At 35.9% G+C, this 27,975-nt stretch overlaps 1 protein-coding gene across 5 annotated transcripts in view; it reads right to left on the reverse strand.

Annotated features, from left to right (window-relative positions):
- The window catches only part of PTPN3 (protein tyrosine phosphatase non-receptor type 3), a 160,209-nt gene that overhangs the window by 68,182 nt on the left and 64,052 nt on the right, over nucleotides 1-27,975 (reverse strand). For 3 of the 5 annotated variants that reach the window (XM_090137211.1, XM_090137213.1, XM_031589143.2), the window contains exons 2-8: nucleotides 23,554-23,708; nucleotides 15,196-15,303; nucleotides 15,022-15,079; nucleotides 13,927-14,005; nucleotides 12,397-12,441; nucleotides 11,573-11,625; nucleotides 2,398-2,518 (exon numbers count right to left, since the gene is read on the reverse strand). In XM_090137211.1, coding sequence (XP_089993337.1) covers nucleotides 2,398-2,518; nucleotides 11,573-11,625; nucleotides 12,397-12,441; nucleotides 13,927-14,005; nucleotides 15,022-15,079; nucleotides 15,196-15,303; nucleotides 23,554-23,708 — 619 coding nt within the window. Of the gene's footprint in view, nucleotides 1-1,327; nucleotides 2,269-2,397; nucleotides 2,519-11,572; nucleotides 11,626-12,396; nucleotides 12,442-13,926; nucleotides 14,006-15,021; nucleotides 15,080-15,195; nucleotides 15,304-23,553; nucleotides 23,709-27,975 lie in introns of those variants that run through there. The other 2 variants (XM_090137212.1, XM_090137214.1) reach the window with 2 other exon arrangements.

The raw sequence follows: 27,975 nt of genomic DNA on the forward strand, positions 1-27,975 counted from the left end.
ACCTGTAAGAAAAACACATTATGTTACATTAGGACTTTAGATAGAGAGACATTTCATATAAAGCAGTAATTTTAACTTTTAAAGAAGTAATTTTCTTGAAAGTCAGCCATCTATTACTTCAAGATGCTATTCTTCCTTCTCAACTCCAAATCATACTAATCTTCCCTCAAACTGCCCTTCTAACGATTATCATTCTTCTTGAAAGCAACTAGAAAGACCAAGTTATCCTGAGTAAGAAAGCCATTGTCAGCAGCGTACTTGTCTGATAGAGAGGAAGGTAACACTACAGGTCCCTGGTGGTGGGGAGTTACTGAGTGAAATAGATAAGCAAGAGAAAAGAATCCCTCTATAGACTTAGAGATGAACACAGAAAGAAAATATCTGAAGCTGTACTAGTTTGAAATGATAGCAGTTGCTTTCTCAGCACCTACATTCTACTGAATATTATCTTAAGCATATTCATAGAACTTCTAAGTTTTGGCAAAAGAACGTAAAATCCAGTTAAAAATATTGCATTGGAGCTAGAGCAAATATGATGCAATGCGTCTTCTCAAATCTATATTGCATTTCAGTAATTATGATCATTCATTTTTTCCCCATGATAGCTGAAGAATGAAAAAACAGATTTTCACAGGGCTGGGTTTGAAAACTTAAGAATGGTTTAAAAAGTTATAATAATTTTCAGATATTGCACAGAACCTATGGCAAATACTACTAATTCTCTCCAGATCTCATTTCAAAACATTGCTCTCCTCAAACAACAAGATAAATTCACCCTTTCACATTTCTTTCTTAGAAGGTGCAGTGAATACCACAATCATTCTTGTCAATTATGTTGCTGGCGCTAAGCTCGTGAAAACAATGTCTCAGACAGCAGTATTCACTATACTTGCCAAGACGGATGCAAGGAATACTGCCAAAATACACAATAACCTGTCTCCCTGTCCCTGAACTCCAAAATAAATACGCCTGAAGACTTAAGCATCAAAAAATGTTGTAAATGAATGAAGAATTATTTTTCCTAGTGCAGTCCATTCAAGTATTGTTACTCATAACTTTTATTATATGACCTATGTGAACAGAGTGCTTGCAATATAGCATTTAAACTTCAGTCTGCTAATGGCCTTAATCTACCAAAAAAGCTACCAATGGCCTTAATCTATCAAAACCATTCAACAAAAGCATCAGTTTAACTGAAAGAATCCAGAAGTGCTTTCCAACAGACTTCACCTGTTCACACAGTTTTGTGCAGACTTCTAACCTGTCCTCTGCAGGACATAGTCATATCTTTGGCTATGATAACAGTAAAGCCATGACCTCAGCATACCCACTCCAAGACTATCCAGAGTTTTTCCTAAGTGTCCTGCAGGACAAGTTCCTCCTAAAGATGATTGAATTTATTCATGCCTGTCTACAAGTCCCTTGTAAAAGGCATCTGAGCTTTCTGGAAACTTCTGGAATCAGATTAACTGTGAAGGAGCAGAGGCCTTGGGTGTTGCGTTCCAGAAATTGAAGATCTAGAAAAGCAGACCAGATTATTACCTACGCTAAAGGAAGAGTTGCTGTGTGAGTTCAGTAGTTATCTGTTTTACTCCTAGAACTGACAAAACAGCATGCATGTTCTGGACTGTGCCAAGCAGCCACACATGAAGTTCTGAACTACTCACTACATCCATCAGTAGTAAAGAAAAAAGAGGGAGAGGTCAGGGTACTGAAATATGGCAAAGGAAAAAATTTAAGGAATATTAAGGGGTGAAGAAAATTGAGATATTTTAAGGCAGAAATCAAATTAACTAGGAGAGTGGGGAACTAGCTCTGCTACAAAAAAGATAAGGGCAGAACATGAGTCTCTAGTGATTCAGATTTCACTCACTCAAATACAAACAATTTCTTAGGTTAACATATTTGCATGCAGCATGCGAATATCTGAGTAATACCTCTAATTCTAAATCTTCAGTCCTACCAGGCACAAATTAGCAAGGTTAGCAAGAGTAATCAGCAGTAGACTTCAACTGGAATAACCAATTACAATCACACTCCGGAGAGAAGAGAAAGCACTCTTATCAAGGCTTGACTCTCTTATGCACCATTCCTTCCACTGACAGACAAAAAAATCTTTAGGATTTCGGAAATGTTGAATGATCCAAAAAAATCACACGCATCTTATATAGTGCTCTAGATGGTTGCCATTAACAATGTACTATGCTAACTGTTCCACTCCTTGCGATACTTAGAAATTTATTTTCTAAAGTTTCAACACACCTATATGCTGAAAGCAACTATTTCAATTAATATACATTATATGAAACGTAATTAACTTGAAGTGCAAAAGAAAGATTTATTTATTTATTTATTTAGGAGTTTATAAGGCAAGAGAAAACTAAAATTTAATGTTACCTATGTTGTTCATGTAGTGCTTCTACTTTGGTAAGAAAATCTTTGTTCTGCTCTGGTATAAAGTTGTAATTGGACAGATATCCTGAATGATGTATTGAAGCATCATAGTCTCCAAGTTGTGCTGTTGGAAAATAAGAAACACAAAGCTTTCTTAGTTAGTTATCACTTACAAGAAATCCCTTCTCTTAATTAAATAAAACAAAATATTCACATGTAAGGAGAAATGCAAGAATTATGGATTATTTTTCTACAGACAAGCAGTGTTGAACACAGTTAACTGTATTATAACCACAAAGAAAAACTCTTCAAAATATGCTTACCCTAACTATAGTCTCAGGTACTGAAAGAAATTAGTACTTCACTTACTCATACAGCCAGTTTTGCAACCCCAATCTGCAACACCACCACACAGTATGTGACACAGACGAGTAGCACTGAAACATTAAAGGGAAGCAAAATGCTCCAGAAAGACAAATGAAATCAATTTGAGGTATCTCTACTTGATCACAACAAATGGAAGACTTTGATCTGTCACTTAAAGAGGAACTAGTCTGTACACTGTACTGTTTTAACTAGAACCCTGGAACTGCCCTAAGAATTTTCAGATGTTAATTGCCCTACTGAACATGAGGCATAATATAGCATAAGAAATAACTCCTAATTTACACACAATAGTAACAAGTTACCAAAATTAAACATATGCTTATGGATAAACTAAAAAACAATATTCCTTAAAACTTTATCCCTTAATTAATGATACAAAATAGTATATATTTTTAGTCACTAGATAAAAGTGAATTCTTAAACACAGTTGGTGGGATATATGAAAACACGGAAGTACAAATGATCACAAATCTACAGCCCCAGTCCACACAAATATTATTTAAGAACACATCAGCATAAACTTATGCCCTAGAAGAGATAGATATACATTTACTCTTGCTATAAAGATGCAAGGTTTGTAGCAGGAAGGTGGTTGATTCAACCTGGCAGATCTATCCAGCTTCAATTTAGCAAACAAATTAAAACCTTTATTTCATGCTAACTTTGGTACTTTTATGAAATACTTTTAAGACATTAAACCTAAAATTATGGGATATTTAAGCAAATCACTAGAACTTGTACAGTTCTCCTTTTTCGCTTGAGAGCATTAATTTTATTTTTTTTTTTAATATATATGCAATAAACCATAAAGATCCCCAAAATTTTCTGTATGGTGTGTAAATTAGCACAGGATAAGCATTTGTGTTTGCAATCTATACTGCAGCACGGAAAACTGCAACTAAATCATGAAGTTAAAGAACCTTTAGGAGCCATTCTCTTACCATTATGTAATAGAAGAGAGACACAAATGATTTAGACTAGAGAAAAAGTAAAAATATAAAAAGGTGTACTTCAGAAATAACTTACAGGTACAATAACTATGGTGTATTTGTAATGCAGACTATAACTGGTATTTGCTGCTTGTATATCCAAAAAGCATGTCATGTACAGCCTAGGAAAGTGAATCACCATGGTACAAAACAGTTTCTTAATAAATGCAGTCAGAACCTAATACAGTTGCACACAACTGTCAACATCAAGTGAAGTATTTAAATAGAAAAAGAATGTGGAATGATGAACAATGAGTAATTTAATTTTAAATACCAATGTTCCTGCAACGCTTTCATTTTTCTTCTTTCATAGGGTAGTCTGAATTTTAAATTAGTAACAAAACAGGTGTCAAAAGACTAAATATTATTTCAGATTTAATATTTGAATATGTATTATTAGAACTAAAACACATTTGAATACTGCTGTCAATGCATCTTTGAAGAAAACAAAATGAAGCCAAAACAAATCAGAATATTCAGAAGTATAACAGGAAGCAGATTATTATTTATTTTTAGGAATATTAGCATATTAACAGAACACCAGGTTTCCATCAAGAACAAGGCTATGACTATGGAACAACTGAATATACAGACATCTAGTAGAAGCGAAAAAAGAAAACTGCAGATGAGAGTAATTGATTGAAGACTTTTCTCAAGTGATCTTTTTTATGAAACATAGCTTCCTTTTTTTCATATCGTTCCGGTGAAAGAGCTCTGTTGCAGTAAGTCTGAATCATGTTTTTGTCAACAGGAAGAGACCAGATTACCAGGAATAAGACAATATAATTGCCCACTGGAATTCATTTGTATTAGATTTTTTTTTTTTTCATTCGTTATGAGATTAGTTCTTCTTGCTCATCTTCTATATAAGGAGTTGGCTCAGGCCTCTTTCTCACTTCTCCTAGCTAACTAAGGTCACACCAATCCAGGGAGCAGCTCAGAGTACTACTTGCTGCTTCTTCAGCTCCCCAGACAACACTTGACTGTCACAGTGAAAGAGAAACTATAAATGCTGATTAGCAGACATTTTGAAAGAGTAATGGTCTTGTGCAGGATTCTATTTGTCCAAAAAAAAAATATTAGGGTGTGTCAGGACCACAGTAAAATGCGTAGGGCTTCCACCTCTTTATTGGATTTTTTCAGCAGAGATTGAGGGAAGAGTATATTGAGATACTTTCAAAGTTTCTCCTGACATAACTTCTGATCACCCAGCTCAGCAGCAAATATAGACTTAGTGGGTATAAAGTTGCAGTAAAAAAAAAAGTGGGGTGTGCTTCCTTCAATTTTTTAAACCCATTTCCCCATTCTAGCTATCTATTGCTCTTTAAATCATTATAACTCATAGAAGCAAGAAAACTAAACCAAGAAGGAATAAAAAAACAGTTATTTTCATGTCAGCTTCCTGTATTTTACAGTTTGGTATTTAATATGACAATCTTTAAAGAAGGGAACATGATACCATTCACGCAGAAGGCAACATTCAATGTAAAAAGGCATTTCTTTTATAACCCAGTAAACAGATATTGTAATAGCCAAGGAACCATATAATAATTTTCCTTGGGTGAAGTCCCAATTCAGTACTGTATGAATTTAAGAATGTTTGGAAAAACAACCAAAAGATCTTGAGCTCATACATGTTGACACAGGATATGATCTGTCTATGCCCTACTGTAGCCTAAATAAATCATGTTTTCTTCAGATTTCTTACAAAGAATTTGCTCAGTTAGAACAATGTGGGAGGCCGTATATTTTTGTCTCTTTTTCCTGACAGCAGAAAAACTTCTGTGCAGGAAGGCATCAAAGGAATGAAAAGCCTAGTTCAAGAGAGGGTAAAAATTAAAAAAAAAATGGACATTTTGCTAGAATTCTGATGCATGAGATGAGGAGACCAGAAAATGAGAAAAGATGACAGGCAACAGACAAACCTGAACACTAGCAAGCAACTGAAAACTTGAAGTGGAAAGGCCCTGAGCAACCTGATCTGACTTTGAAGAAGCTTCTTCCAAGCTGAACTTTCCTGTGGCTATACTGAAACGATGACGTGAAAACTCCTGCTATGTGGCCAAGATACTGCTTGCTTGTCTCCAGTTTTAGAAATTGCTGTTGAATACGAACAGCATCAAAATGTTATCAGTTCAATCTGGTCTGGTTCTTTATTTCCATAAAGATGTCTGATAGATCCACAGAGTATAATTCTAATGAGATCAGCTGTTAGTTTCAGGGAATAAAAGTTAGTTTTAGGGAATAGAAAATCATCACTGTTTATGTGAAAAACCTCAGAGAGCTGCAGAAGACAAGTTGATTCTGAATTCTGGAAGTTTTCTTTTGATGTCTATGTACAAAGCAATAGCACCAGAACCAGTTTTTACATATAGGTGCTCTAAATAAATACAAACAGAGACATCAGAAGGCCAGTGTATGAATGCTTCATTTACTAAGCGTGATGTGGAATCAGTTGGATATTACAGAGAATTTGGTTCAAAAGAATCCTCAGAGAAGTTAGTGCCTGAGGGTTTAATATCAACTTTCTGAAGACCTGAAAAATAGGTATACCTGAAAAAGATCGATTAGTTTCACAAAGAATTTGTAACTTTTTGCAGTGTTGAATATTTTACTTGACACTAATAAAACAATAAGTGAAACAGTAAGTGTGGTCTTAGAAAAGGACAATATCACAAGCAGCTCATGTTGCCAGAAGAACGGAAAATTTCCAAATGATGGGACAAGTTCAGGATATAAATTATACAGCAACAGCAGTTCCTCGTGATGTTATAGGAATAACATGAATGGAAGTTTAAGTAGAAAAAGGTTAAATTAGTTAACTATTTACCAAGGAGTAAAAATCATCAGGTGAGAAAACTGCAATCCAAGAATAAAATATAGTTAGAGCTGCATAATCGGTTTACATATGAGGATCTCAATCATGAGTGATGTGCAAAGATGAGAGTAAAATATAATATTGAAAGTTGATTGTAAATTTATCTTCGTATGAGCACTAAAATACATTCAAGTAGTTTAGGTACTGCTAGTTACTGTTGAGAAATAGCGAATGCAAGATATTCCATCATAAAAATATTTCTGGAATTAGGAAAAAAATCTACTACAGCAGAGTACAATTTTGAAGAAACATACAACTGTAGACCCTTTTTAGAAAGAGACTAAAATGACACTAAATGAACACCAAAATGTAGAGATTAAAGTACAACTAGCTATCACATGAATAAAACCATTTATTTTGATGATGCACTATAAATAGGTGCTGAATACACTTAAAGAAGCTGGTCACTTTGTAGTGAGAAGGAATGAGAAAACAGACAACAAAAGTAAAGGAAAATTTGTAGAAAAATAACTATATTTACACAACAGTGATTTTAAAGTTATCCATTAAGACTCCAGAAAGAAAAATGAGTCAAACATCCTTCTGTATTTCATTTCAGAAATAAACCAGCTGCTCATAACTCACAATTAAACATAAAAAAATAAAAAAAATCAGTAGCTCTCAAATACAAAACACTTCAGAAACCATACAATCAAAATCAGAAAAAGCACAGAAAAGTGAAGCATATCCCAAGCACAAGAGCCATTTTTCTTGAAAAAACAAAACAAATAACTGTGGGGGCACGGGCAAAGAGTAAGATAAAATACTTGTGAATGAGAATAATTATTAGTACTCTCAAGACATTCAGAACTTTTGTAGAACTAATGCAACTTAACACTACACTGATCTGTTACTTGTGCCTCAGAATTCACTGCAACTCAGTATCATGACTTTGAAATGTTTAAAATGTATTATATATTTCTTGATCCTTGGGAGACTTCTTAGTCCCTTTTTTAGCTATGTTGCACAGAAGTACCTACTAATAGGTTCACCCACCTTAAAAATATAGAAGAAACAGCATCTACACTTCAAGATACTGTAAGAAGTCAGTTTCCTGAGCTACAGCAACAGCCAATATCCCAGTTTGGGATTATCCACTCCAGAGATTACAGCACTGTACTTCAATGTTTTGAAGTATTATCACAGAATCGTAGGGGTTGGAAGGGACCTCCAGAGATCATCGAGTCCAATCCCCCTGCCAAAGCAGGATCCCTACACCAGGTCGCACAGGTAGGCGTCCAGGCGGGTCTTGAATATCTCCAGAGAAGGAGACTCCACAACCTCCCTGGGCAGCCTGTTCCAGTGCTCCGTCACCCTCACCGTAAAGAAGCTCTTGTACACATTGGTGCGGAACTTCCTATGCTCCAGATAGATCCATTATAGATTCAAACAACTATTTGCAGCATGATGAAATGATAATGGACAAACAATAACTGGACTAATGATCTCTTATGTATTGCTTATCACAACTGAAAAATGAAATTAAGGGAGAACACCCCTAAACAGCTGCAGAATTGCTGTATATAAGCTGTCAGAATCATCTTAGCAGAGCAGTTCTATGAGCTGCCAGCAGGCTCAAGGTCAGTAAGGTAGACCACAGTGAACCATGTGGAAGAAAACGCAAGTATTTTAATTCATCTATTTAAGCACATTCCAATACCTTCACCACCACTAATAACATACCGGTACTGTCAATTATAAGTGTTACAGACAATGATAAAATGCATCTCTGACTAAACAGAATTGCAATGCACTTCAGAAGGACAGACAAACCACATACATAATCCTTATGCTGTCTCACATACATGGAAAATAATTTCAAATACTGGAAATTCAGATCAAAGTTATCTGTATTTATCAAATCTGAATGCAGTTCCAAAGGACAAGGGCTACCAGTACTCAGTAGAGTACTCAGATAGCAGTCAGAAATTTGACCTTTGAGTAAAGGTCAGCCTCCTGATGATGTCCTTTTAGACATTATTTCCCTTCAAAAAAAGAACAGAAAAGCACCATGCCTCATGATACAAAAGGAAAAAAGTATCTCAAAACACTAGCAGCAAAGAGACAAGTCTGCAAATTAGGAAACCTAAGATTTTGAATAATTTTCTATTTTTAAAAATTATTAATAAATTAAAAGCCTCATTCTACACCTTGGCCAGAAGAATCAGGCAAAAAAAAAAAGTGGATGGAGAAACTCCACAGTGCAACTCTAACTTTAGAAGTGCTATTAATTTCATGAGCATGATGTTCACCTCAATCTTCCAGCCTGTCTCCTCTGACACAGATGGGAATTCAGCCTTGTCCAACTTCTGCTGGAGCTCCCCAAACTGGAATAAACTCTTACCCCTAATTCCTGAAGAACCACATATTAAGCTCACCTTTCCTAAAATCCTTACCTTCAAAGATCCTTTAAATAACAAGCAAACCATCAACCCCTTCTGAGTAAATGGCTAAAAAAAAGACAGGAGCGTGCTAGAGACTTCCTGTTTCTCAAAGCACAGTTAAGAAGGGATAAGAGAAATAGCATCTAGAGGAGGAAAAAAATAGGCTGTCACAACTGGACAGATGAAGCTCAAGAAAAATAAGGCTTACAAGTATTCATAGTATTTTGTGTTGACTTTGCTGCTGTGTCTCAGATTCAAGTCTCAAGCCATCAAAAGACTAACACACATGGGAGCATATTCTCACCAAATCCACAGGATTTCTTACATACCTGTAGTTAGGCACATTTAAATGCCGTTGAGGAAATGGGAACTTTTACTGCAGGCAATGACAGGAAACAAGTGCTTGTAAATCAGCTACACATTTTAAATTTAAAAATTAACACAAACACATCCATTATTCAATTTTATAGACTGTACAACATTCTCATTTTACTCTGGTAGGAAACAAGGGGTACAACCCATTAATAAATTTGGTTATTTTAATAGAAGAGCATGCCTTTAGTCAAGCAGTTTTGAGATATGAGATGCACCTTGTTAAACTCTCCTTAAAAAAGGATTTCAGAATTCACTAATTGCTTCTGTCAAAAATGCATTTGCCAATATTAAACTAACTTAGAATTTAAAGTTTTCAGACAGCTGTGAGATCTTCCTCTGCATACCAGAAGTTGCAGAAAACCATCACAAAATGGCTCAGCTAGAACTGTTCACAGCAGCTTCAAACAATTGTTTTTTTAAACAAGGAGATACTCCCCACCTATTAACTTAAACTCTCCTTAAAAAGAGTACAGATTAAAATATCAACAGAGAACTAAAACATTTTTACTTGACAAGAATCCCAGCAAACACATTGAGATAAGGAGAAATAGATGCCCAGATCTCAGAAGGTCCTTTTTACTCAATCATTGTGTGAATGGCAATAACCTGGTAGCAAAACAGAGACTACTTTCTTTAAGTGAATATGCCCTTACTGAATGTTTCATTATTTGCTGAAGCAAACAATAAAGGTAGGTATCATACAAACAGCAACAGCTAGGAGAAAAGAAAGGATTTTATTTTTTTAACTGGTAATACACTAATAAGAGTATGGGGCAAGTAGCTGAATGAGAAATTCCGGAGTCTACCAGCAAAGAGAAAGATTAAAACAGACCTTTCACAATCTTCACTGACCTTCATTCTGCTTTAATAAAACTAACTGCACTAGAAAGTATCTAAAGCACTGAAAGGGGAGCTCTTATAAAACTAAAGGGAAACTGGAATTACTTTGGCATTTCAGGTACACTATCCATAACATATTTTGAAAACCTTAGTAACCCTGAGCTTGTCATAAATATTTGCATTCTTCAGCACACCTTTTCTTTTTCTTGCTTTAGCACAATTGCATTGCCAATACTTCACTAAACATCTTAAGAGTTTTGAGAGTTTTAGCATTCCAGTGTCTTACCACATCCCAGAGATGCAGAAGTGTGTATGCATTTTCTTTTGCAACAAAACTGGCATGTTAGCCTTCTACAGAAAACGTTCTGGTTTCAAACTCATTAAGTAGGAATGTGTTTAAAGGTTCATTTAATAAAAAGGTACTGAATACGATAATCATAAAACTGAATTTTTTTGCAACTACTTGGGATTTTCACAGATATCAAGAGCTTGACACTCTGTACTTTCTTCTCTGAAAACTGTATTCAAATTTTTTAGATTCAAGTCCTCTTATAATTTCTGGACATTGCTAATTTCAAAGTAATTGTACAACTATTCTACTATGCTTGCCCATCCATCTCATCCTTCTTTTTTTTTTGTGATGCAAACTTCACTGATCCTTCAAACTTGTTTTTTTTTTTTTTTTGCTATACTAAGAAAGGTCTCTCTTCAACTGTTTTTAAATTATCCATCTAGGATCCCTTTAAGGCACAGGATTCAGCTCCATTTTGTTTCTCCTACAGAAGATTTTTTTTGCTATCACCCTTAAAACTTCTTTCCATCAGTAGCAGATAGATGAGAAGGATGGAAATTATTGTAAGCAGAATCACTGCTGAGGGTTTTCCCATACCTAACAAATAAGTATTTCCTGAAAAAAAACATTATGTAAGAACACGTGTTTCTTAATCATAATAGTTTATTTATTCCCTTCTTAACTGTTCTCTAGGTGATTTCTTATTTCCCTGGAAAGCAGTTTTGTAGTTACTGTAACATGCACTAAGCTTTATGATTTTGATGAAGAAAAATAAAAGACAACATTGGGAACTGTACATGTTCTACAAACACACACAAATAAGAACATCGTTAATCGTATTTTTGTTTTTTTTGACAGACTCAAAAAGTGGGCTTTTTCTATGTAAAACATCTGGAGGCTGTAGCTTTCCCTCACCTCCATCACTTGTAGCATTTTGAACATTTCACACAAATAAGGAAAAATCTTTCCTTATTTTTCATTGCAGAACAACAAAATATACTTACTAATCAAAGAAAATTTGATTATCACTTACATTGTACTGCGTATGATGCCAGCACAACAGCAGAATTAATAGGGCATGACAACCTAGAAAAGGAGAAATTTAGACAATATGAACACGAGTGTAAGCATGATATTTTCAATTATTTCAGCAAGTAAAGTCTTTATCTTCAAATTGTGTCTGATTTTTTCTTGTTAAGTTTAACCATCAAATTAAACAGACAGCAGAGATTAGTTGTTTAACAGCTTCTTGCACAAATAGATGTACCTCATCCTAAAAGGACATATTCTTGCTTATTCTGGAAACCAAAGAAGGGATTCTTATGTGACTCCAGGCATCATTTTAATAGCTGCCATCCAATATATTTAAAACTAAACATAAACACTAAAATTAGCCAAATGCCAGTACAAAGACAGCTCTGATCTAGTGTTCAGATGTAATTCCATAACCAACACCTACTAAGAGATCCTAGCGGCAATTCCTATTTGGCAGCAAATATCCGGACCAACTTCTTGTACAAATACAAAGGAATCGGGCAAAGGAACCACCGTGTAAATGTTCATTATAAAGGGAAGATATTCCAAGACTAAAAAGAAACAAAAGCATGATCTGCTATTTATGAAATTTACGTATGTGCCGAAACAACATCTCCCACAGCTTACTCACAGCAGACTCATAAACTGCTATTAGTCAGCTGCACGAAAATTTGAAGTGTTTCCAAGCAACTCATGTTGTTTTAAGCAGTATTTCATGAGGTACATCTTTATAGCAGCAATTGATACACTCAGGAAAAAAAGGCTTATTTGTTCGTTTTTGCTTTTAAAGAGAATTACGGAGAAGTTGAAGATTCTTATTACCTTCCTTCCACAATGTCAGTCTTCAGCTGCAAGAAGAATAAGTGCCTAGAAAATATATTTTTTTTTAAATGAGAAAAACACTCATATTTAAAAGATATTGTTTCAATTGCTAAAAGTATTGATTTCATTTTATTATGGATGTAAGTTCCCTTGAAAATTATAAAAGAGATGAATAAGGTTTATTGGCATTTACAGATATGTACTCACAAACCCATTCTTTCTCACAACAGTTTTAAGGATCTTTGACCATCAATAGTACAACCACAGGACCACAGTATTCATAACAAACACTGCAAAATACTGCAGTGCAAAAAAATGCTCTACAGAATCAGGCTTCTTTTCTTCTATGACTACCTACCTGGGATATAATTTATTTTAAACATTCTTTGAGAGTCTATCTTGGGACTGTTTTTAATGTCCAATGGAAGATGTTTGTCAAGCAGCATACGCTGACAAAAGCTCTTGAACAAACCCCCAATAGCTATTCAGCCTTGCTCATATTGGAATGTTTGACAGCGCTACTTGAGAGCAGTAGTGGAGAGCTGGGAGTAAAGAATCACAGAGAACAAGTCTTGGAATCATTTCATAGATTCATAGAATGATTTGGGTTAGAAGGGACCTTTAAGATCATCTAGTTCCAACCCCCCGCCATAGGCAGGGACACCTCCCTCTAGACCAGGCTGCTTAGAGCCTCATCCAGCCTGGCTTTCAACGCTTCCAGGGAGGGGGCATCCACAGCTCACTGGACAAGCTGTTCCAGTGTCTCACCACCCTCACAGTAAAGAATTACTTCCTAACACCTAGTCTAAACCTACCCTCTTTCAGTCTAAAACCATTTCTCCTCATCCTGTTGATGATTTAAGTTTAGAGCTGCAGAACTGCATAAAGAGCAAATATCAGAATGGGTCACAACTTAATTTTCCTGTAAAAAAAAAAAATCATGTATAATGTTTTACTATTTATATTCTCAAGGTACTAAAATTAACTAGTAGACAAACAAAGAAAGCATTTCAAAAATGCCAGATCTAGAAAACAAGTACTGTTACCTGCTCTTCCTGAAACAAAACAATGCCCTCTCATACCCCTGGAAACAAATCTACTACACATGTTCAGAATTGCCTCAGTACTCATACAAAGAAAAATCTGATATGCTCAGGGCACGCAGACAGCATAATCACTGAACTTCCCATTTTTTAATCATTGCATCTGGTTAATTAAGGGATTATAAAAGACTGAAAGCACAACAGGCAGCCATAAAAGGTTCAGAAATAGAATCCAAGGTGCAAATAAAATGAAGATTTCTGTAACTAACTTACGCTCTACCAGTATTTTGGAATTGTGGGCTGCTTATAGCAGAAACCATTTATTATGAGCATTACACAAAGCTGCTGATTCTAAACACATTTAATACAAAGATTATAAGGTTATGCTATGTAATATTACATAACATACTGCAGTTTGCCATGTTGTGGAGGTGGAAATGAGGGCTTTACACATACTTAGTTTATGGAATTAAACATCAGACATTACCTGGTTTGTTCTTGCTGAAGTGTGTTAGGATCAGGTATGAAAAACCTTACACGAAAACGGAGGGTGCAGGGAAAACCTCCTAAAACATTTTAGAACACCAAATCAATTTTCTTTTTAAAAAAGACACACCCTAAGTTCTTATGTTTATGTTTACTGAAAAGTTACTCAAATAATCATACTGTAATCTCATGTATTTTACTTGTGGTTTCTTATTATTTTGAGAAGACTCTTCCAATCTTCCTCACCAACCACAATTAGAAGATATCCTTACATATTACGATGCTTTCATTTTAAATACTTACATAAAAGTACTATTTAGTTATCTTTGCTGTTTTACTTCATTATTGAAAAAGGAAAAAGCAGCAAATGTATATGAAGCATCACAATCAGGATAATTCTTAATTATAGAAAAACAAGAAACACCAGAAGTTCACAGTGTTAACTTCTAACATTTTTTATCCAAATTCCTACACAACCTACAGCATACAGTAAAAATAAGAGATCCTAAAAACAAAGCTCAAGTTTTCTAACACAAATTGGGACTGTCACTCAAGTTCTACTACACTACATTCTCTAGGCTGCTGTACATACTATAGCATGCTGGCTGTCCTGTCCTCAAGCTCTCCTTTTTGGTAAACAATCTGTGCCACTCAAAACTGTTTATGAACAAAAAAGACTAGAACAACGCATGGACTTAGAAGTACTTTTTTTGTTTGTTTGTTAAAAACAAGCATAAAATTAAGTTTCCTATGTTACTTGAGACAAAAATTGGCCAGAAACCGTGCATGAAATGGGCTTGGCTACCCTCAAATTCCCTCTTTCTTATCTTCCATGTAAGAAGTCCATGGACTGCCACCATAAACTCACTACTGCTTTCACAGCCCTGACGCCCAATAATGCTGAGATGCCTGTTGCAGACACTGTTACAGCACAGTTAGCGACTCACCAGGTCCTAATAGCACCCAGAGAGCAGTAAGATAATGCAAAAAGTTCTGCTTAAAATACGGATAGAAGTAAGACTAGCTCTAAAAGACAATCTAACACAGAAAAACTGAACTATACATTTACAATCAAGAAATAAAAACCAAGTCTTACCTTTTAACTGTTTCCTAATAGGTTTGTTTGGTTCAAGCCATCGCTGTGAAATGAAAAACTATTAGATGGATTAAACATATTTACAAATAATGGCTGTTTACTTTTATATGCATGTGTATGTATATATATACACGTACATATACATACACACACATTCATTATTTATATACTTACAGGTGAATCTACTGAAGTTTCATTTTGCTGTAAACCAAAATATTCCTTTTCTGTCACACCCAACTGACTATAGGTCATATCCAGCAAAATCTGACCAGTGTCTTGTTTCTGAAAACAAGAAACATTTAGAAGTGAAACTGTGAAACACTTACATATTGTATAACACAGATAACGAAATAAGTTTTAAGAAACAAAAAAAACCCACTTGTGAATAAAAATAGCAACTAATTTGTTCAGTTTCTCAATAATGTAAGAGCTTTATTATGAAAAAAAAGTATTTTTGTTTTTAAATAAAAGAGACTTTCCTCCCGAAACACATTGGTCCCAAATCTCACAATATGAATTGGTATGAACACAAGTCATTGAGGTCGGTCCAGCAATTGCCTTTTATGCAGGTCATCCCTTCCTCAATCAGTCTTCAGGAGCAATACCCTTCTCCGGAGTAATAACCTGCAATCATGGCTTACAGCCACATGAGGCTGCTGTAGCTCCTGATGTCATCCTAAAAGCAGGTCTTTCTGTCTCCACGTAGTTTTCACAAGAGAAAGTTTGTATAAACCAGAATGAAGAAAAAAGGAAGGAGGAAGATGTTACTCTAGCTATTAGATACTGGACTTCAGCTTGAATTCCCACTGACACTATTACCACTACACCACATCACTTTCTGCTTAGACATCTATCCAGTCAGGTATTCCCAGAAGAACCAGAGTAACCAGGGAATTCCATGGGACATCAAGACATGTAAGCATGGTATTTTTTTTTCCCTGAAATTAAATTAGCCTATCTTCACAGCACTGCATTGTGCAATACTGATAACCAGCATCCATCAAAGAACAACATTAATCAATGCTATTAAAGAAAAACAAACAAAAACCCCTGAACAAGACTGCAATCTTAAATACACTAACATGTAACATATATTGCAACAAGGTACAGAGCTTCAAATGTAGTCAAACCAAGCCAGTTTGCTTGGCCTCTTGTTTATTAAAAGAAAAAAAATTATATGTATGTAAAATTTTTCATAAGATCTTCTGAATTTTATTCTTAAAATCAGAAATAAGTTGTATGTGGGCACAAAAGTGACATCAGAGGAAATTTTTTCATGCCACAAGTACTTTGCTTAAAAAAAAAAATTATAGTGACCACATCTCTGTGGATGGCCTTATTCTGTGTGTAAGAATGGTCACTTAAGCATTCAACACTTTGGCATTCAACTCCCTTTGTCTAAACCTTGTTTATTATAAAACAACCAAGTCCTGCTCAGAAGACAGATTTACCTGTTTCTGGTTCTTGTTGGTTTTCTTTTTTTTTGGCTTTTTTGTTGTTTCTTGTTTTGACTTGTTTTTCAAGTTTTTTGTTGTTGTTGTTTTTAACAGTGCGCCAGCACTGTAACTGTGTGCTTTAAATATTAACATAGTCCATAGTCTTCTCTTATCTCATTAAAAAACATTCTTATTTTGAAGATAAGGAAACCAAAGATTCAAGTGAAAGACACACCTTATTTGGAAGTACTGACTATTACTCAGTATGTGCTACTGCTAGAGCAGAGCTCCAGCAACTCCACTGAGATCTGATCGCTCACTATTTCTTCACCAGACTCCAGACAAAAAGTAAGGTAATAATAGCCAATAGCTATGAAAAGCTATGCCTAGTTCTCCAGAGCAAAGTCTCAGAAGAAGAAAAATGTAGGCAATGCTTAAATCTTACATTTGAGACTAGCCTTTCCCCTCTGACAGGTTCTCCTACTTCTCCCTTTCAAACTAAAGCACCTATCAAAACCAATTTCTTTTTTCTCTTGAAATAACAGACTTCAGTTCAGTATAAAAATTGCAGCATCTCAGTGACAGGTAAAGAAGCATGTCAATAAGCATTCTTCATCACACATGGCCATGACATGCACTTTGAAGGCAGTCCTGTCCAGCACTGTCAATGAGGTGGGCTCTTATACAAAGACTGACTTGTATCAGAGAGCATCAATACACATATACAAGATCTCCCAATGGAAACAGCAAAAGCAACCAGGATCCTCTGAAATAATGGACATTTCCTTAGTTATGTTCCCCAGAATTCTGTGGTTGGTTTTTTTTGTTGTTGTTTGATAACATTGCTTGCTCCTTTCCTTGGAAGCAGAACATTAAAAACTGTCAAGAGGCATCACATGAAGCTTGCACAACTCCGAAGCATGGCTCTGCATCTCTGGAGCATACTGAGCTAAATGAGAAATTAATGGTTATTTTGTAACCAAAAGCAGTAATTACTTAGAATGATGCATACACTTCAATCAAAACAGTTTGGGAATTTGGGGTTTTGTTAACAACAGACAAAGAGAAAATTATGGTGAGCAGATTATACTGCTGACTCTCTCTAAATTCAGACATTCCCAATACCCTTTCTTTTCAACAGCACTGCCTCCCAATTCCCATATCATTTTTAACACTTCTGGTCTTTCAATCCAATTCAGACATCTCCACCTTCTCTCTCTCTCCCTTCTGTCAGTGGCATACCTCTTTCTCTGCTATACATGAAATGCTAAGCCTTTCTACTCCTTCCCTCTAAAACCAAGCAAGCCCCCTGTTTTGATATCCTGAATCCCAACCCTAGATGGTCAGCCACTGCTAGTTTTCTCTACCTGCTTAGCATTCCTTTTTCCTCCTCTTCTCCACTTCTTTTCACAAGCAGTTAATATCACTTTTATGTACTCCAATCCTTGTTCTTGGGTATCAAAAGCATAAATTTTCTTCTCCACAGTGCCTAGATCAAGCACCCACTCCAGACATCTATGCCACTTTTAAGAAGTCATTTCCCACTGCTAAAATCTTTTCCAGTTGTTAAAATCCCAGCAGTTGAGGGTTTTGTTTTGCTTTTCCTTAGCAAAAGTGTACTTGAGCCTAACTTTCTTTTTTAAGAAACAGATGCATCATTTTTCAGTTCTGTATAACCAGAAATTATTTACACAGCTCATGCTGCACAATCTTCAGTCTCTTTTGCAGATAAACAAGTTTCAGATCCAGCTATAAAGTGAAGCAGGCTAAGAATGTCATCACATCTGTTTTTGAATTTTGACATCCATTCTATAGACAGTCCTAATACACATAGTATTCAAACACTATGAAATATCAAATGCTTTTAACACAGTATTTTTAGTCCCATCCTCCACAGAAAGAAGGCAAAACAACATGAACATCACTCATCTAAACTGGACGTTAGAATCAAGTTCTTAACACTACAAATCCTTACAGTGAGTAGTTAAAGCTCTTAATAATGCTCTTCCTTTTCTACAATGAGCTAAGAAATGATGCACATTCCATACTCAAGTATTGTTAGTGAGTACCATCTTGTGACAGTTTCTTCTTTCTGCTCTGAAAGGAAAGTTTCTATTTATTTCAATTTTCTGAGATCTACCAATCCTTATTCTGGTGCTAAGGGTTTTGTGTTCATAGAATTAATTTGTAGAGGCATTAATCACCTCACAGCTACACATCATTCAGATCCATTTAAGTCTGTCCTGAAATTGCTTTCACCTTATGTTGGATACACCAAAATTAATATTTAAAGCTGTCACAGCTTATACTTAATATTGTCTGTCCGTGCTACCACACAAACTCCTTAATTACAGCAAGAAATTATTAGGCAAGCCCAAAATCCTCTTGCTTACTAAAATTAAAGAGAAAGAACCCCTTCAGTAGTTTTAATATCAAGTGTTTCCCATCAGCTTATATGATCAAAGGTCCTTAAAACTGCAAACCCAATGCAAGTGAAGACTGTTAGTTCTTCAGAGAGCAAGGGTAAACATGCAATTAAACCTTTTCAGTTTTTTAACTTCTATGAAGGGGCACAAAGCAGCACCTTAACTGGACAGTGCAACACATATCCTTGTCCTCCTTCACAAGAGCTGTTCCTTCCATGCCTGCCCAAGCTGGAACCTGCCTCTTTTGTCTGCTTGTGATTGTGCACATGACTTTCCACAGAGTCTGGCCCCAATGCTAAGACTAACACTGCTAATACTTCCTTGACAGTGTCTCAAAATTCCTGCGTGATGTACAGTAGCACTCACCTTATTCACAGCCACAATACTAGTGGATCAAGCCACCAGTGACTTTCTCCTCTATTCTTCAGTACTGAAAACTAAGCTACAAGGAAAAAGAAATCAAAACAAAACTACCAACCACCCACAGCAATACTAGTTAAAAAGTTTTTAGTTTAAAGCATTGATTTTCCCGTTTGTGGCAATCTGTCTGCTACATCATACCCCTATAATCTTTTTTTATTACTAATGATGCCTCAGACCTTGCACTTTTTAATTTACTAAAAAAATTAAATAGCGTGTTAATGAGATTTGCCAGTCAGGAACTCTGCCAGTGATGTCCAGCTCTGCTATCTTTTTTCAGCAGGAACAATTGGCACCTTGAGTCAATTGCCCATCCTGCAAATCTGCTAGATTCCACATACAGCTCAGCATTATCCTATACCAAGTCACACAAAATAGTTATCTAAGCCTAATGAATGCTGACCCACTGCATTTCCTGTGTCTAAAAACAATTTAACAAACACATATATGAGGTTAGTCGTGCCAGATCTAACTTTGGAAAATCCTCCTCTACACAAATTCTTTCCTCCATCTTTATTACAAAGTCAGGCCCCAGGATCAGACTAATAAGCCTGCAGTAGGCCAGATCACTTTCATGCTGCCTTTGAAGTCATCATCAAGTTTCATGCCATCTTATTGTCTCCCAATCACAGAGTACCCTGATCTGACTCAACATACAACTACATATTTGTTGCCAGTCTAAAATCCCACACAACAGTTTTCGACATACAGAGATGCAGATTAGCACCAACCTCTCCTGTATTATCCAACATCATCCAGCAGGAACACTTTGTGATGAAGATGACACTTTATCATCCCATTTTACTATAAGCAGTTTAAAGCCATAATGCATACCCACAATTAAAACAAACCTTTAAGAAAACCACTGCTCACTGTTTTAAACATACCAATACTAAATGTTGGTGCTAACTGTAACAAGGATATTCCTTTTCAAACAATTGAAGGAGTTTGATTGAGACGGCATGGAAAAAAATACACAAAAACATTCATATCACTCTTCATTATTACAGTCAAATCCTTTTATTTCTCAAAGGAAAGACTATTTCTAGAAGGAAGCCAAATAGTTTAAAAGCAAAAAAAAAAACAAAAAACCAACCACCACCAAAACACAGGTACTAAAGACAAATACTGACTGTGTTTCAGAAAGATAAATTCTATATTGCATTATCTGACATTAAGTTTTAAGCTTTCCCAAAGATCAGTTAGCTGGAAATTGAGATGTATACATCCCAAGTGGTCATTCTTGGTAAATGAGTCAAAGAAGAGCAATAATGGAAAATTCTTATATGTTTATATCAAAAGTTGCAAATAAGTATGCATTACTGCTCAATATACACCTATTAAACATACCTAAACATGGCAGATGGGCACATTCTGTATGTATAAGACTGATATTATCTTTCCCATGTAGATGACAAAGTTAACTTTGGAGACAAATAAATTCACCCTACCACAAAATTCAGACATCTAGCATATATTAGAAGGGTTCCAAAAAACTTGAATATAATTAAATACTAAATTCCATGCCAAGTATAGTCAAGTCTAGGTATCAAATGTTGCAGGTTTTTTTTTTTTTTTAATGTTTAGAAGTTTTGGCTTACATACACCTTCCATTCTTTGGATGGACATCAGACATTTTCCATCTAAATAGCGAAATACATGATAAAGGAAAGGCAAGACAGGCCACTTCGGGCTGGTAAGGTTAACATATATCTCTAGTTGAACAGCAAACAAAGAAGCAGCGCGTCTCTTCGTACACCAGTGAGAATTTTCTTGACAACAATGATTTAGAGAACAGCACCTACCACAAGTGATACTAATTAACTCTTTGTGAGATCATCAATATAAACTTTGTATTCATCAAAACTAAGTTACTTAACATGAAAACAATGAACAATAGCAAGAAAGACTACTTCCACTACCATGCTCAAGTCAAAATTCAGGAAAAAAAAGACACTGTTTCATTGAAATTTAAACTCCCCTTTCACCTGCCAAACAGCATTTTTTAGTATACGAGCTTAACAAGAACAAATTCACAGAAATAAATTCAGCAGTAAAATTGAGGTCTCTCAGAAGACAGGAAGTCCCTTGGATTATTTCCACAAGTAAAAATCATTTTCCTACTTCCACTGCTCCATTTTAGTATGGTTAGTTTTTGTTCAGATTACTACAGATACAGTCACTTGGAAAAAAAGTTCTATGTAGGAGAATGAAAGAGATGCCTACAGTTAACATTTTAAAAGTCTTCAAAGCCTTCACAGTTTGCTAATAAAGTGAGGAAATTGAACTACAGGGAATGAAGAGAAAAAGTCTCATTTCCATTCTCTCTGTTTTCCAGAAGGTTCAATATTTGGTGATTTCTTGACTATTGTACCATCATTTTAAAGATGTCACTATTAGTTCAAAATTTCAAAGCACATAAATTCCTCTCTTCAGCATGTCAATAGGTTAAGACTATTTAGTCCATTATCTTTGTATTAAATTTAAATTCACTTCAAATTCACCAGTACCAAGCATCTGTGCAGTGACAATCACACATTAGAAAGTTCAATCTTGGAAAATACATTTGCCTAAACTCAAAGAAAGTTTCTTTTGAGCCACATCTACTCTTCATTTATTTTTCTCATTTTTCTCTATAACATTCCTATGCCTGGTAAATAAATTTCCTTGCTGTAAGAATTCTGTGTTCAGATAACGGCTGTACCTCATTAGAATTAAAGGAGCCTTTATTCCCACCTGGGCTATTGCATGAAAATCGTAAATCAGTCAAGTATCCTTAGCCCACAAACTAGCCCTGAAAAAATGCCAGCATTTGTTTTTCACTGATCAACTGAAGTTCTCTGTTCACAGACATAAAAACAAATGGTCTTGGCCATGAAAACAGATGCATGCACACAAACTCCAGGAAGCTGAGTTTTTCTGTTAATGTAAGCAGAACTCAAATATGAATTCTCAGCAGCTTGCTTCTAATCCTTTTCAGAGATAGACCCAATCAGAAAGTGGCAAAATCTGCCCTGATGCAGACATCAAGTTTAAGGAATCCTGAAGGATAAGGGCTCCCCCAGTATCAATATGATAGCTCAGTATTCCAAGGACATCAATCTTCCTGAAACTGGTCCTTGTATTAACACAAGGTACCTGGATAACCACGCCCCTTGCTCCTTTTTAACAAAAGGACCTGTATTACCTCAGGGCAGCTCAGCATTATAGCTGCAGTGAAGGAGCCCCTTCTGATCCCTGGATCAAGGAGATAATCAGAGACACCCTGAGGGTACCTTCAAGGCAGTGAGCTACATCAGCTGAGCCCTGATATTCATAACGGTTTCGATGATTGTTAGAACTTGCTGCTCAAAGGATGAAATGAGAAGCACAAATTCAGGTATGCAGTGTTAGTTTTCAGACTAAATGCTAAATCTAAAGCTGTGTAAACATTTGCTCACTGGGAAGAATACAGTACTACTCAGGGATTTCAAGAAGTTTCAATTCCTCCTTTTTCAAAGGTCCTTGTGCATGAGGAGGCATTTAGGCTAGCTCTATTCAAAACTGACATGCTGGAAATGAACAATGAAAGTTTGCTATTCACATACTGCTCTCTTATACATTTGCCCCTCACTACCCTACTGAGCATTAGATACTTCACATTATAATTCTATAACAACGTCTGTATTCGTGTGAGTGCATATATATGCATTATTTGTGTATGTACATACACATGTGAAAATGTATATATGAGTATCTATATACATTATAAATACATATAAGTATATAGTGGATAAAATGCATACTAAAATATTAGACTAATTCTGTACGTATTGAAACGAAAACATTAGAATAAGAAAATCACCTGTTTGGCAAGAAAATTCATTTTCTTTCAATAAATACCCAACAGATAAAGTTTAGAAATAAAATCAGTCTGCAAAAAGAAGAGTCCCCTTTAAATACGAATTACTTATTCACAGGTGATAGCAATCAGCATATCTGTTTCTTTGTTGTTACCATATCATGAAGAAGACCTTTCACCAGATACAAGAGTCACAATGAGACTTTATGACCTTAGTCTGTTGCTTTAGAGAAAATTAAAACATCACTTTATCAATCTATTTCATAACCAGTAAATCTGGAATTTGAAATGACAAAGCTATATCTTCAATACCTTGTGGAAATCCCGTACCTTCAGGTCCCATATTTGATCTTCAGTTTGCAAATGAACACTAAAGGATTAAAATAAATACATAGTTTTCCAGACTTACATTGACTTTGAAGCTTTGTATTGAGCCATCCAAGAAGTGAACGTTACAGGTTATCTCTGATCGCGTTTTCTCTTTTGGTAGTTCTGATGCTCGTATGTTATTTATCCTCCCACCTAAGGCTCGTAAACGGGAGTTCATAACTATTGCTGAATAACCTATAAAACAAAAAATACATTAAGTAACAGTTCATACAACTCACTTATGTTTCATCAACAGTCTTCAGAGAAACCCACGACAACATAAAGGTCTTATCCAAGTACTTAAGAATAAAAAAAAAAACCTTATAGAAAAAAATGAGTTGTAAAAAATAGCAGGTTCTAAACCAGAACATAAACAAGTACTGAGATTTCCATGCTCCAAATCTACTTATGATTCTGTTAAACATATTAATTACTGCAATGTATTCTTAAGTTAGACCTGGGCCCTTAGCTTAGTCTGCAAACAAACAAACGAAAAAACAAAAAAAGCAAGTCAATATTTTAGAGCCCACCATACATAAATTCATGAAGACAAAACTACATCCAAGAAAAACTCAAAAATATATTTTCAAATTTTTCTTGGAAAAAGTACAAACTCTGAAAACAAGTGTTTCTAAAACGGCAAAATATATACATATATATAAAATAATAATTAAAAATAAACTATTCACCAAAATAAGAGCTAAATTAAACATAGTCAAGCCTGTAAACATTTCAAGCCTCTCTCCACTAGATCAATTTACCAATTAACATCAGAACATATAAAGCCAGCTGGCAAGCGAAGCTGAGGATAGTTTTCCAGGTTAGTTACCATACCAATTACCGAATCATACCTCACTTATTAGAGGCTAGCTACAGAAAGACTTGCATAATGTGAGCGTTTCCTAGACAGCTGGCCAAGCCAGACAGGAGCAAGGTCAGGACTATTTTGGAATATACCACTTCTTCTCTGCCTGACTTAAAAACATAGCAGGTTTTTTGTTGTTGTTTGTTTGTTTAAAAAGCTAAAGAAACTGAAGTTTTCAAAATAAAATTCTGAAATATCATACCTACTCCCCTTATCCCTGTAAAGAAAAAAAAAACATGAATAATAAAAAAACAACCATGAAATGCATGCATGAAAAACAAAATATTAGAGTACCGAAGACAACAAAAAGCAAAGCAGTGAATGGTCAGTCAATTCATAGTTTGCTACTTTCTAAAATTGAAACTATATTTAAATTACTAAAATTGATTCATCCAGCCAGCCCATTGCCTTTTTTCCCCTCTGGAACATCACCAATATTTTCTTCTTACTCTTTTCCAAATACACACGCTCTTTTGTTGCTTTAAGGAAGGAAAAAAGAGGTGATCTCTAGGTAAGTTCTGAATATTGTTTTCATATAAAGCACTACATACTCCTACTACTCTGAAATTCTTGTTCTTGATATACAGTCTGCATTTAAACATAGTACATTAATATATATAATTTTTTCCTTACCTAGGTCTTATTAAAGGAATGGTTGCTGAAGAAAACACACGGTTACCTAATTATCAAGGGCATCCAAAGAGATGAAAGCTAAAAATGTATATGTTCCTAACAGTTACATTTACAACTACTTATTACCAGAGGGTTCCTCTTTCACCAAAAAGCCAGGTGACAACATGAATTATACTGCAATCTTTTCTCCCTTTTCCACTCTCCGAGGTCAAGAACCTCTCACTGCAGAAAGTGACAGACCACTGTCACTACCTGCCAGGTCACTGATTGGTAAGAGAAGAAATTTACTTCCTGGGGCCAACCACAGGATGAGGAAGCAGCTTTTTCTAGACTGGTGCAAACCTTGGTCAACTGGCAGAGGGCAGCCTCATGCTCTGCCCTTCAAGGCTCAGCCTGCACTGTGAAGACTTGTGCTCCCTCAAGCTTACATACTCATCCACTCTTGGGAAAATCCCATTTGACCCTCTCACTTCTCTGAACATTTATTTAACCTCTATACAAAATTCAGCCACTGCTCCCACTGCCTACAGCATACTCCCTAAATTCAATCCCAAGGTTTTTGTTGAATACTAGCAGAAGATAACTGGAATTTCGTGTTAAAGCTGTTTGCAACAAGAACAAAGTTCCATTTGGAAGGTTTTCACAAATTTTTAATTTTTGATTAAATACTATTTTTTAATGCTACTAAAGAGAACATACAATATGCATCTTCAGAACTTCCATGGCTCCTCTCCTCCAGCAAGTCAGACCAACTCTTTTCCATGCCACAAACCTGTTAATCTGTCTCCAAGCACCAGTGGAAGGTGGCCAAGTGCTAATAGTAACACTTCCTCAGATACTGCTACTTGTCACAAAATCTGAGAGGTGCCCAGTTGAAGGCTGAAGCTAGTTTTTTTTCTTACATTAGCTCTTCACAGTTGGGGCTGGATGCCCAACTTGGAAATTTATCACAAGAAAAGTAAACCTTCTAGAGAGACTGATTTGCAAAGAGCATATGAAAAAAAATTCTTTCCCCCCCCCCAGACACCAGACTCCCAGACTGCACCTACAGCACGCACAGATCCTTGGCCATCCTAGACAGAGCCAGCTGAGCACAGCAGCCCAGCAAAAAGCAGGATAAGTGGCTGTGGTGTCCCAGCACACTACCAGTCAGGCTGGAGCTCAAAGGGTATAAAGAAGGCCCAGCAGTCTGCCAGAAGCTGGGTGCTCACAGTATAGAAAACTGGCCTCCACTTGCTAGCACCATGTCTTTCAAAGTTATCCTGTACAAGAGCTACAAAATCCCAAAGGAGATGTTTAACAGGGATCATGCTGCAGGCACCAGCATAAGTCACTGTGTGTGTTAGAGCTCAGCATGCCACTCTCAGAAACAACACAAACTCCACAAGTTCCTAGCCTGAAAGGCAAAAGGCAAACAGATGGGAATCTCAGTTACTAGCACAGGCACTTCCACTTTTCTGCCATGCAGGAACTGCTTTAAAAGCAGTATTTAAAGAAATAAAACAGGCCTAGATTACAGGAATGCTTGACTTACCAACACCATTGTGATATTAAGCGATAGAGAAGCCGTGGGTGCGCTGGCCCTGGAGGTGATCAGGGCCAGACTGGACGGGGGCCCTGGGCAGAAGGCATCAGCCCTGCCCACAACAGGGAGTTCAAACTATATGGTCTTCAGAGAACCTTCCAACCCAAGCCATTCTGCAATTCTATGAACAATGCAGCTGCTTTGGGACAGGGAAAGGGTCCCTGTGCTGATAGACAAGAGCAGCCCTACTCTGAACACCCAGAGTAGGCCACCCAAGCTGCCAGGGGCAGCCATGACATGCAAATCCTAGCTTCCCTTCTGTAGCTTCTGTGGGATGCTAATTCCCAAAAAATGGGAACAAAACAAGATACATTTCAACGTTATCAATAAAATTATAGTCTTACTGATAACTCTTATTATCAGTAAGAGAACAGTTTAACATGTATATATATCTCTTACTAAAATAAGCATCTCAAATTCAGGAAGTTGAGTAATAACTTAAAAAAATCTGAAACCAAAACAGAATAAACAACCCCAAAACACAGTTGTTTTCATACTGAAGTATAAAACCAAAACACATAGAACTCCATCCCATAATCAAATTTTGCAATAAGCTCACAGGAACAAAAAACTTAACTATAGAAAGAGGTTAATGTTTTCCAAGTGCATTAAATGCATTTCTGAACAAGTTCGGTTATGCGTGGCTTCCCCAAGAATTAAGCTGCAGCCAAGCAGAACAAAAATAATGTGTTTTCCTTCACTTTTGTATTGAACACTGACTTTTTAAAGAGGCCTTTTCCAACCCAGCTTTGCATATCTTTGCAACTCACTTAGGAACTGTTGGTAAAGAAACTTATGACCCAATTCCCAGCATAACTATCGTTAGCATGTTTGCTACCAACGAATTAGATCAAGAACAGCTTTTCTGCTTCTATTCTTTTTGACCTTCTACATAGAATCACATGACAACTATGAACATCTGAAAAATACAATAATCGTCATTCATTAAACTAAACCATTATGTAAACGGAGAGTATTTCTACTCCTGCAATGTATGCACCTATGTTTTTTTCCTCCTCAGAAAGAGACTGCTGCTCTCTAAGCATTCCTATATTTTCTTTAGAATCATGACTGAAAATTCATGGTTCTGTATTGGTCTACTAAAAATTGCCAATACTACAGAGCATGAGAATGACATTTATGAAGAGTTAGCACTACTCATTCACTTGCATTATCTGAGTAACCTCAACTGAAAACGAGTATTTTAATTACAAAGTCCTGTACAACATTTCAGTAAGAGTTGCATTTTATGGCTACCTGTCGCTTAATTCAAAACATATGAAATAAAATCGTAGAATATGTTGAGCTGGAAGAGACCTAAAAGGATCACTGAGTTCAACTCCTGGCTCTACACAGGGTGATTCAAAACTGAAACCTTA

This window comes from Phasianus colchicus, chromosome 3 (assembly GCF_987193195.1).
Source record: "Phasianus colchicus chromosome 3, bPhaCol1.hap1.1, whole genome shotgun sequence".
Classification (NCBI taxonomy): domain Eukaryota; kingdom Metazoa; phylum Chordata; class Aves; order Galliformes; family Phasianidae; genus Phasianus; species Phasianus colchicus.